We start from the raw sequence: 12611 nt of genomic DNA, 5'->3' as shown, positions 1-12611 counted from the left end.
AAAAGCCTATACTTAACAGAATTGGAAAATCTAGATGAAATGGATGATTTTCTAGACAGATACCAGGTACCAAAATTAAAAGCAGAAAACTATCTAAACAATCCCATAACCCCTAAAGAAATAGAAGCAGTCATTAAAAACCTCATAAACAAACAATTAAAGAAAGCCCAAGGCCAGATGGTTTTAGTGCAAAATTCTACCAGCTCTTCAAAGAAGAGCTAATACTCCTCAAACTATTCCACAAAATAGAAACAGAAGGAACACTACTTAATTCATTCTATGAAGCCATAGTTACTCTGATACCTAAACCACACAAAGACCCAACAAAGAAAGAGAACTGGAAAGGTCTCACTATTTGCAGATGATATGATAGTATACATAATCGACCCAAAAATTCTACCAGAGAACTCCTACAGCTGATAAATAACTTCAGCAAGTAGTTGGAAATAAAATTAACAAATCAGTAGGCTTCCTTTATACAAATGACAAACAGGCTGAGAAATAAATTAGGGAAACAACATCTTTCACAATAGCCACAAATAATATAAAATATCTTTCTGTAACTCTAACCAAGCAAGTGAAAGATCTGTATGACAAGACCTTCAAGTCCCTGAATAAAGAAATCAAAGATCTCAGAAGATGAAAAGACCTCCCATGCTCATGGATCAGTAGGATAAACATAGTGAAAATAGCCACCTTACCAAAAGCAATCTACAAATTCAATGCAATCCCATCAAAATTCTAACACAGTTCTTCACAGGCATGGAAAGAGCAATTCTCAACTTCATATGAAAAAAAAAAAAAAAAAAACAAGGAGAGTGAAAACAATTCTCAACAGTAAAAGAACTAGAGGAATCATTATCCCTGTTTTCCACTTTTTAAAAATGTAAGTTATGGGGGCTGAAGTGATGGCTCAGCAGTTAAGAGCATTAGCAGCTCTTACAGAGGACCTGGGTTCCTTCTCCAGCACTGACATGGTTGCTCATCACTGTGTATAACTCCAATTTCAGGGGAGTCAATACCTACTTTTGGCCTTCCAAGGACCCTGGATACATGGAGTACACAGACATATACAAAATTAAAACACCGATACATACAAAATAATTTTTAGAAATTTTTTGAGACAAGGTTTCTCTGTATAACTCTGGCTGATCATATAGTTTGTCAACCCCTACATGAATGTAAATTCACCACACAAAATAATAAAGAATTAAAAATCTTTAGCAAGAAAAATACATTACTCACAAAGTGAATGGAAAAATAATTTAAGCAACACTGTACTAATTACTTTCCTCCATTCTGTGATCAAATATGTTACAAAAACAACTTAAGGAAATAAGGGTTTATTTTGGCTCGAAGCTCCAAGTGCTTGTAGTCCATCACAGTAGCAGAAGCCAGAGGCAGAGCAACCCTGAATCCCTGGCCAGAAAGCAGAGATGACTGACCGGTGCTGCTCCATCCCCCTTTGGTTCAGTTCAGGGCTCCAGCCATGGAATAGTGACACCACATTCACATCACCTCAGCTTACCTAACATGCATACATACATACATACTTACATACATACATACATACATACATCCCAGGCATGCCTAGAGATGTGTGTCCCTTCAAGCTGACAGTCAAGCTTAACATCATAAAAACCACTCAAATACTAGTATGGAAATAACTTTGGGGGCTGAAGAGATGGCTCAGCAGTTAAAAGAGCATTTGCTGTTCTTTCAGATGACCCAGGTTCAGTTCCCAGCACCCATATGGAACTCAAAACTGTCTGTAATCCCAGTGGAACCAGTGTGTTTTTCTGGCCACCAAGGGCACTGCACACAGTAGTACACTCACATATATAGGCAAAACACACAAAGAAGAAGAAATAAATCGCTTTTTAAAAGAAAACTTTGAATTCAGAATTCTGCATCTTTTCAAAATGTAAGGTTCAAATAATACATTTTTCAAGTTCATTTACGCAACAATTTACTTCTTACAGAGAACAAAACATGAAAGTAAATGGGACCTATATACAGTCAACAGTGAAATCCTCATGCATGCCCACAGAGAACAGAAGGTGGTGGTAGATTCCTTGGAGCTGGAATTAACAGGCATATGTGGCCAGCCAAGCTCATCCTCTAATCAGTAATGCAGGAAGCATTCTTCTCTCCAGCCCATTGTTATTAGCACTCCTCCCACCCCCATTTTTTTAGCCTGCTTTAAAGAAAGGGGTGGGGAGTATTGCGTCTAAAACCTACTGTGTCTGAGTAAACACAAGAGAAACTTAGCGTCAGTTAAAGAGAGAATACAGTTGGATCAAACAAAACAAAATTTCCACTTGTGGTAGTACTAAGAGGAGTACCAGTGTGCTTGGAATGAAGAGGACACAGGAGGGACAAGGAGACAGAGGACGTGGTGAAGGAAGAGGAGGCGGGGACACAGGTAAAGGGTCACTAGAGGCAATGCAGTCACCAGCTGTAGTGAAATTCAACCAGTACATATGAGACACTCTTGTCACAGACCTCTCGTCTCATGTGGTGGGAGATAAGGCTTACAGAGAACACACATGGGTGCGGAGGTCTCTAGGGAAAAGAAGACAGCGGCCTGTACAGCAGCAAGTGCTAGAATGTGCAAAGGAAAAGGAAGGCCTGTCACACAGGATTAACAACAACTGACTGACTGCTCCAAAAGCTGGGTCTATGCCTAAAAGTCCAAAGGCTACAACCTAGGCTTCACTTCATGAAGAAATAAGAGGTAAGTCAGGGATAAATGTCATGCAGAAATTGCCAGATCCATATTTTAAAAAGGAAGAATGTTAAAGAGGCTTAGGAACCACTCAGAGCTGGCCCAGTCACCAGCTACACAGGTTGCCTGACTCCTCCTTCCAGTTCTGGAATTACTGGACTTACTGTGAGAACAGGAGAGAGTACATGTAAATACCTGGCATCCAGCTACTGGGAACAGTACTATGGCTACTCTGGGTAAAGCTGGAGTATGTAACAGCACACACATGAAATTTGGAGGTAGGCAATACTCAAATCCTTGCTCCACTACTTACGTGTAATCCCAGGTTTCCAAGCTGCAGGATCCCCTCCACAATGAAACCTCTGTAACACCAAGCTATTTTAGGATTTAAAGAAAACAATGTATAGCCAGGCGGTGTTGGCACTCAGGAGGCAGATGCAGGCAGATCTCTGTGAGTTTGATCCCAGCTTGGTCTACAGAGTGGCTTTCAGATCAGCCAGGGCTACACTGAGAAAACCCTGTCTTGAAACACCAAGCAAGCCAGGTGGTGGTGGCGCACGCCTTTAATCCCAGCACTTGGGAGACAGAGGCAGACGGATTTCCGAGTTCGAGGCCAGCCTGGTCTACAGAGTGAGTTCCAGGACAGCCAGGACTACAGAGAAAAACCCTGTCTCAAAGAAACAAACAAACAAAAAAAAAAACAAAGAAACAAACAAACACCCCTCCCCCTGAAAAAAAGGAAAAGACAATGTATATAAATAAAGTCTTTGAGCCTAGTTCTTTGTAATAAAAAGCAGTGGCTATTTTCTTCTACCACATCTATGACCATGGCCATATCTCCCTAGCCTCTTCCAGTAGAGTTTTGTCAGCTGTAAGTAGCATTCAACACCCAGGCTGTTTGCTTCATTCCTAGAGCATAGGACATGGCCTCATTGATACAGTAACTATCTATTTGTGTAACTAGTAGATTGTGATATGGTATGTGTAGTATGTCTAAGAGCCTGACCTATGAGTGGACTTACTCATCTTAGCACAAGACTGTAGGCTTCTCTAAGGCAAACAACCATTTTTCTGTCTTATATGTAACCTTATCACCTGGTAGACTCTTACAGAAGTGCCTCAGCAAATATTTATCATACGACATAGACAGAGTACAGTATTCTACCCAGTCCCACCACAGAGATGTCTTTACCAATCCCAGAATGTACAACCTTCCAAAAGGACTTAAAATTCTCAAACAACAGTCGTGGGTTGCCCTTTTGTCAAGCTCTTGGTTCAGTCACAGCAGATAAATGACTCCAGACCTGAGGCTGCAGACACCACAGATAAACATGGCTAGCTGACAAACTATCACAATGAAGACCAGCATAAAAATTCAACCCAGGAATGAACCTCGAAAGACCAGAGTCCCTAAATGAGGAAAGATTATGCCATATAATTAGCATCCTTATGGTGTTTACAAAAAAGTTAGAAGTCTGGCACCCACACAGTAAGACAAGTGTTCCCCAAAATGCCTATAACCTGAGCTCTGAAGCAGGTTGCTGGCTTCCAGCCTAGCTGAGAAAATGAAGCCCCAGTTACATACAGGGAAAGAGACTGTCTCACAGAAAGATGTAGAACGTAATAGAAGAGAACACTGACCAACACCCTTTTCTGGTTTCCATATGCACAGGCATTGGCACCCAGACAGCTACACATCTAAATTAAATATTTTTAACGTGAGGTGTGGGGAGCATCAGGATGAGTCAGCGGGTAAAGGTGCTTAGTAACGTCTATAGATCTGAGTTTGAGTCCCCCAGACCCATACAAAGGTAGAAGGAAAAGACCATCTTAACAAAAGTTATTCTCTGACTTCCACACATGGCCACAAACTTAACCCATCGTGTACACACACACAGTAATTTTAAAAAACACCTTTGGTCAAGCAATAGAGATAGCTATTATTTACACTTCGGTACACCTAAGTAACAATGTTACTAGCATTCAAAAACAGACTTTAATGCTTTAGAATGTTCCCTAAAGCAGTAACTTGTCCATTTAGGTAGTTTATAGTCTAGACATAGTTGAACACGTTGTAATCCTAAGACTTGGGCACTTGAGGTGACCCTGAACTATATAAGGAAACTTCTCTTTACAAATGGGGGAGACGCCAGGCAGTGGTGGCGCACGCTTTTAATCCCAGCACTTGGGAGGCAGAGGCAGGTGGATTTCTGAGCTCGAGGCCAGCCTGATCTACAGAGTGAGTCCAGGACAGCCAGGGCTACACAGAGAAACCCTGTCTCGAAACCTCCCCCCCCCCCAAAAAAAAAAAAAAAAAAAAAAAAAAAACAAATGGGGGAGAGGGTATTTTGTTTTGCATTTAAGGAGCTGGAAGGACAGCTCAGCATTTACTGCTCTTGCAGAGGACCCAAACTTGGTTGAGCACCTACATAGCCACTTACAACCGTCTAAAACTCCAGAGCCAGAGGATCTTGCACCCTCTTCTGGCCTCTGTACACATAGTAACATTCAGACAGAACACTCATTTAAAATAGAAACAATATTTTAACACCTTTCTATTGAGTGTTCTTAAGGCAGATCAACTGAGACAGGAAAGTGAGATGGTAGACATTAGAAACTTTGATTGCATTTGTATGTGTGAGCATATGCATGTCAGTTCTCTCCTTCAGGCCAGCCATGGCTACTGTGTGTGTGTGTGTGTGTGTGTGTGTGTGTGTGTGTGTGTGTGTGAGAGAGAGAGAGAGAGAGAGAGAGAGAGAGAGAGAGAGAGAGAGAGAGAGAGAGAGAGAGAGAGAGAGAGAGAGAACACGCACGCAAGTGGGCTAGGCATATGGCTCAGTTGGTAGAGTGCGTGCCTGTCATGCACAAAGCTCCCCAAGTTCTAACCCCAGTATTGCAAAAACTGTGTGGTAGTGCCTGCCTGAATTCCCAGCACTAAGAAGAGTGTAGAAGTAGGAGGATCTGGAGTTTGAGGTCTCATGAGCTACATGAGAGACCCTGTCTCAAGAAAGTAAAAATATAATTCACACTTCTACTTGTAAAAAGTAAGATTATAAAAGGTTCCCAAGTAAAGAACTAGTGAACATTTTATTCTGTTTATACCCACCATGTCTGAGATTTCCCACAGCAAGCCCTGAGTCAGATATTCTAGCCATTTGTTTCTGTAAATAATCAGAATTTCAGAAACTCGGCTCAAACCACAACTTCCAGTTAACACCTGAAACTATACATCCTTTGTTACACCATGTATATGCCAACAATAGCTCTGTAAACTAGGTACTGTTTCCATCCCAGGATTTGCAGAACCAGCGTAGTTTTCTCTCCCCTCTCCCCTCTCCCCTCTCCCCTCTCCCCTCTCCCCTCTCCCCTCTCCTCTTTCTCCTCTCCCCTCTCCCCTCTCCCCTTTCCCCTCTCCCCTCTCCTCCCCTCTCCCCTCTCCCCTCTCCCCTCTCTCCCCTCTCCCCTCTCCCCTCTCCCCTCTCCCCTCTCCTCCCCTCTCCCCTCTCCCCTCTCCCCTCTCCTCTTTCTCCTCTCCCCTCTCCCCTCTCCCCTCTCCCCTCTCCCCTCTCCCCTCTCCCCTCTCCCCTCTCCCCTCTCCCCTCTCTCCTCTTCCCTCTTCTCTTTCCCCTCTCTCTCCTCTTCTTAAAAACTTGATTATTTGAGTGAAAGCTTCAGTAAAGCTAGGCTCTAAAAGCAGGGACACTGCTGACATGACTTCGAGCATGGTCTGCCTTCTGCACTTTTGTACTACCAGTATCCCTAAGAAAGCTGCTGTCTTATGCTTATAAATACTGAGCTTCGACTCAGCCTGAGTCCCCTGCTCATTCAAAACTGGTTGAACAGATAACACCCCATAAAGCAGTTGGCTTTATCAAGACAGGGTTTCACTATGTAGCCCTGGTTAGCTAGACCTCAGTAGAACCACCTGCTTAAGTACTGGATGGGGGTTGGGGGAAGAGAGGAGACAGGAGAGAATGCACACCTACAGGTACTTATGGGGGCCAAAGAGGCTGTCAAATCTTTAGTAGGTGTTGTTACAGGTAGCCATGAGTCACCCAAAATGGGTGCTGAGAACAAAACTCGGCACCTATGGAAGAGCAGTAAACACTAATGTCCATTGAGCTGTATAACTTCTGTAGCCTGGAATGAAGAATACTTTAAGTGGTATCTCAGATAAACAAATGGAAAACAATTTGCCAGGATGACAGGTATGTTAGGTAACTGGAAAACAGGGGCACTAAACTTCAAGACTGTAACTAATCCCAAACATGTCTGAGTATAGCAGCAGCAAGGGGTCCAAGGCAGAAGAGAAACCAAGAAATCCAGTCCCCAGAAATCATCAAACAAGAAAGCAGGGTTCCCTAGGCAATAGCAGGAAGAAACAGAGCTGTGTCCATAGGGTACAATGCACTGAGCAACTGGCTGGATTTAACAATAGGAGGAAGAAAAGGTCACTACTGGGATTCTGGCTTTGAGTGGTACATGGCTTGCTAATACGGGGAAAAGAGATCCGGAGGAGAGTGAGTTCAGGTCTAGGTCATCTCGTAGGCTGCTGGGTGTACAAGGGTTTCCAGTGTGTCCAGAGGCTGAGGTTGGATATAGAGGTTTAAAGGCACAGAAGTGGTGTGTAAACATGAAAAGGAGCAAGGTTGCCCCAGAGTGCAAATGAGTTTAGTCCACAGCCTACCTCACAATGCTGGGATCAGGCTCCAACAACCCCACTAGTTCTAAGCTGAATAACCATAAGGTAACCAGTTATAAGTTTAAACAGTGTATAAGTTTAAACAGTGTATAAGTTTAGTTCTGTCCTTAAACTGTACTAACTAGATACCCACAGGATCCTCTCAGTTGTGAGTCAAATGTACCTCCAGATATTGCCTAAATAGGTTTCCACAGCACTAACCAAAAGGATAGTTACTGAATCAACCCTTTTGGTTTGGCCTTTTGTTTTGTAGCCCAGCGTGGCTGGCCTGAACGCAACAGTTTATACCAAGATATGCCCCTGCCTCCAGAGTGCTTGAATGGTGTGGTACCTGGCTGGTACAGTGTTGGGGGAAAGGGGTTGTTTTTATTGACAAATAAACCTCAGTAGGGTTATGTGTCACAATCTGAATGCTCAGGTAAACCCTAGTATGTCTCTATGAACATGAGCTATATACATTTAGTAGTTTCTGATGTATTCACCTCCACCAAACTTACCAGCATAGCCCACTGCCATGACATATCAATGACAACCCAAGGATGGAGTAATAGAACAGAAACAAATTAAGAATGTAGGGAGGATTTCTGCAGTGAACAAGTTCAAGCATCACTATGAGCTAGAATCACAGGAAAGTTTTTCTAAACATTAGGTACACACTTTTTTAAAAAATGTTTAACCTTCTACCCTCTACTCAAATATGTTTGTGGGCTTGGGGGGGGGGGTGTTGGAGCAATGGCTCAGTGGTGTGCACTTGTTGCCCTTGCAAAGGGTTTAAGTTCCCAACACCCACATGGCAGCTCACAATCATTTGTAATCCAATTTCAAGGGATCCAATGCCCTCTTCCGATTTCCATGGACATCACACACATGGTACACATGCATACATGCAGGCCATACATTCATACACATTAAAAAAAAAAAAAAAAAACAGTTCAGGGGGTTGAATATGTGGCTCCAGAATAAAGCACTTCTCTGGCATGTAAAAGCTCCTAAGCTACACCACTATTAACATAGAACACATTCGTCACCACTGGGCCCTTCCAGCTCTGCTGGTTAAGCTCTGGCAGCCTCTGCACCTGACTGTGGACCTTGTGTAAAAATCTCATGAAAATTTTTCTGAAACTGAAGACAAGTTCAGCCAATAAATGACCTTATGTATTTTTCTAGGCTCAAATTAGTATCAGAATACTTGAATACCTCAGGGCAGGCAACCATCATTCACAAGAGATAAATATTGAACCTGGGAGACATGGCATTTCAAGGCTCTCAGTAGGCTTTAAAGGAAATGAGAATTCTTCTAGTAAGAATTAGAATGGAGGGGAATCCACCCACAAGTGGACTTGATATCTACAGCAGACACACTTGCACATCTAAATGTGTCAATAAGAGGCCAAGGAGAGAGGCTGTATTACAAAATTAGTGAATGATAAAAAGCTTCCCTGTATACAAATACCAGTGTAAACACTCGAAAATCTCCTAACTCTGCTTTTCAACAGATCCTAACATGGACTTGAGTTTCAGGGAGCAGCTTTCTGCTCTGGACTATGCCCTCTTCAGAGCAGCTCGATTATATTCATGCTGGGTGAGGGTGAATTTTCAGGCTAGTCATAAAATCTCTGCATTGCAATATTGATATATACCCAAATGTTTATAAACTATTTTTTTTAAATCAACTAATTTTGTTTTGTCTTTTCAGCTCATTTGAAGAGTATGAATCGGATGAACCTGTATCTCCCTCTGAACTTGGAAACAAGGGCAATAAAATAGTAACTTCAAGCCTTTCAGAGAAATGTGGAAAGCTTCAGTCAGTGGATGAAGAGTAGTTGCCATTATCTACACAAAAAGGATGGTGTGGAGAGATGTTCTAGTTTGTGCACTGCTTTGTAAAGGGTTTGATTCCTCCAAGTGCACTAGAAACTAAAATGCTCTAAGTAGTTCAGCACAGGAGACCCCTCCAGTTTGTTGAAAATGTGCAGAGCTCTTCCTTGGAAGTAACATACTGTCATCAGTCACCTTCCAAAGTCTGCAGTCCGTGTTCTACACCCCTCAGTGTATGGAGGCTCTCTTGGAAACAAGGCCACACACAGTTCTCTGTACAGAAGCAGAAGCTGCCTTGGTATTGGCCAGCTTCCCTAGGGTACCTCAGGCTCCTACAGAACCTGTAAGAAAACTTCACTTGCAGAAAACTTGAGTCAAAAATTTTGGAACTTGAAAAAGGGCCTCTAGAACTGGCTTTGTCCTAGTAACAAAAGCACTGCCAAAACATCTCAGAAACTACGTCTATGTACTGGAGTTCAGGGACCTTGAATTTACCTGGTTTAATGTAATTTCACAATGACCTGCCAAACTGCTAAGTCACTTTACATTCTCAGGTATTGTAACCAACCACTGGGCCCTTCCAGCTCTGCTGGTTAAGCTCTGGCAGCCTCTGCATCTGACTGTGGACCTTGTGTAAAAATCTCATGAAAATTTTTCTGAAAATGAAGACAAGTACAGAATTTGGCACTTACTAACATTTGCAGACAATTATTGGATGATGTATTAATCTACAGATTAATGACCTATTTTCATTTCTAGCAGAAGGCTTTACTTGAAGACTTAAGGAATGTGACAAACCATTGAAACTTCTCACTATACATACTCCGTTCCCCTCTCTTGAATACTAGACGAAGTCAAAAGTAAAAGGCACAAACTAAGCAACAGTATTCCTTACTTCCTGTGGAAAATACCTACTACAGCAGGTGTTTCATCCACCTCACTCTATCAACCTTGGAAGAAAAACAATGATTCTCACCCACAGTAGAAAGCCTGTTTTACTACAGTAGTAAATTAAGAGTCCTATACTTTTCAACAGGCCACAGTGCAGCCAACCCCTACAATATGGTTGTTGTTACCCTTTATGCTGAAAAAAAAAAAAGGTTATTTCTAAAATCAAAGCAATTCTCTCCTCTCTGTCTCGACTTTAAAGAGTCAGAGTAGCCTAGCCCCCCTTCCTCTCCATCCTAGTTCTCTTCCTAATAGAAAGGTCAAGCAGTGAAATAATCAAACCTTGGGTGATGGAAAGTCACACATGGAGAAAATGACAATTTAAGAAATGTAATACCAACTAATGCTAGAAATTAGCAAGCCATGCAAGCCACCTGTCCCAGATCCCCAGTCCCCAAGACTCAACTCATCTCCCTTATAACCTTAGGAACTGGGAACTATTACAACTAGGAGTTAACCCAGATAATTAAAACCTAAGAGTGACTAAATTGAGGGAAAATTTTACAAACAAAAACCAAAACACACACACACACACCACACACACACACACACACACACACACACACACACACGGGGGTACATGCCTAAAATCTCAGGATTTAGGTGGTTAAGGCAGGAGACAAAGAATGCACTATATATATTAATATATATTAGCCTAAATACACCGTTTACTGTAACACTCAGTAAACTCAGCACTCAGGAGACTGGGATCAAGTTTGAGGTCAGCATGGGCTATACAGTGAAACCTTGTCTTAAAAAGAATTGTATGATATTACCATCAATCCCATCCAAGTTTAGCAGGAAGAGGAAATGATTTAATTTCAGATGAAAATACAAAAGGGTAATACTTGTTTTAAAAGGGGGGGGGGGTGGCTTAAAGGATTTTATTAGCTGGATGGTAAGTATTTTGAGACTTACCCAAAAGCACAATATAAAATCCAGCTTTATAATATCCTTTAAACAACAGGAGCACAGGGACGAGCCAGTTAGACCTCACTAGCTGCACTGAAATGTATACAACTTGGACTTTACCTGTGGTGCTGGGAATCAAAACCTAGAACCATCCACATGTTACAAAAGCACTCCACCACCACTGCACCTCAGCCCTTTTAAGTTATTATGCTACCTTGTTCCTCCACCCTTACTCAAACTCTTGCTTTTTTTACTCAGATCAACATCATCCAGTTTGAAGATTTAATTTGGGTTACCTGAATTATACGTTTTTCATAAACAAGTGCTTCGCCCTATTCCTTTCTTAGAAATGAATGCAAGGAGTGTAACTTCTAAGGAACTAGGTTAGTATGTATTTGACATTTTTGGTAAAGATCAAGCTAAATATATTCCTTACTACCAAACTGGAAATGTCAAATTGTGACAGTACCCCAGGGACCTTGGAAAAGATGAATTATAATCTAAAGCAGTGGTTCTCAACACTCCTAATGCTGTGACATTTTAATATAGTTCCTCATGTCGTGGTGACCCCCAACCATAAAACTATTTCTTTGCTACTTCACAACTGTAATTTTGCTATTATTAATCATGATGTAAATATCTGATATGAGTTATGCAACCCCTGTGAAAGGGGTTTCAACCCATAGGTCGAGAACCACTGAACTAAATATTATTTAATGAAAGGAGGGTTTCATAGCATAATTGCCAAGGTAATCAAACTAATAAAATCATCTTGTATATTTCCTGTTACTATACTATTCAAAATGTTTAAAAAAAAAAAAAAAAAAGGAAAGGAAAGACGAAGAAAGAAAATACCAAAACTCTAACTCAGAGTATCACTTGCTTGGCTTTAAAAGTGTTTGAGTGGAGATGGTGCATGACTTGTTTTCCCCTTTTGCCAAACAAAATAAAGCTGTCATATGTATGAATTGTGTTCACTATACATTTTTGGTTTTAGATACAATTTATTTTTATGCCTGTAAGTGCAGCTGATTTTTTGCAAACAACTCTTTGAAGACTTGGGAATATTATAAAGAAACTCTTAAGAATACAATCTATCAATCTGAGAAGTGTTTTCCTTTGGGATACAGGGATTCTCCAGGATCAAAGGTGACTTTAACCTCATCTATATATTAAAAGACATGTTATTGGGTATCTAAAGTGAAGCCAGAATATCAGCTCCAGATCCTATAGTCTTGAGTTTTATGCTCTAAAATCAGTATTACCAACAGGAAAAAAAAAATCTACTCATTTGTTTAACATTTTTACTTTTCTTCAGTAAGGTTATCTTTTTTTTTTTTTTTTAAGAAAGCCATTACACAGAACCTTTACCCTAGGACTTCATAAAGAAAATATGCACTAAATAAATCCAACCAAAAAGAAAAATTGTAAGCTCTCTAATGGCAAGGACTCGGATTATTCATGATACACCAATTTAAAATAAATGCAGTCGTTTTTTTCTTG

The 12611-nt window shown here is 41.2% G+C and overlaps 1 protein-coding gene across 4 annotated transcripts in view; it reads left to right on the top strand.

Moving 5' to 3' along the window:
* The window catches only part of Ppp2r3a (protein phosphatase 2 regulatory subunit B''alpha), a 136159-nt gene extending 124083 nt beyond the window's left edge, over positions 1 to 12076 (top strand). For all 4 annotated transcript variants that reach the window (XM_076918040.1, XM_034484018.2, XM_076918041.1 and 1 more), the window contains one exon: positions 9127 to 12076. In XM_076918040.1, coding sequence (XP_076774155.1) covers positions 9127 to 9253 — 127 coding nt within the window. In that variant the 3' untranslated portion in view covers positions 9254 to 12076. The remainder of the gene's footprint in view (positions 1 to 9126) is intronic.
* Positions 12077 to 12611: the final 535 nt, after the last annotated feature.

The sequence above is a fragment of the Arvicanthis niloticus genome, chromosome 21, assembly GCF_011762505.2.
Source record: "Arvicanthis niloticus isolate mArvNil1 chromosome 21, mArvNil1.pat.X, whole genome shotgun sequence".
Lineage (NCBI taxonomy): Eukaryota > Metazoa > Chordata > Mammalia > Rodentia > Muridae > Arvicanthis > Arvicanthis niloticus.
This window is presented reverse-complemented; position numbering and strand designations above follow the sequence as displayed.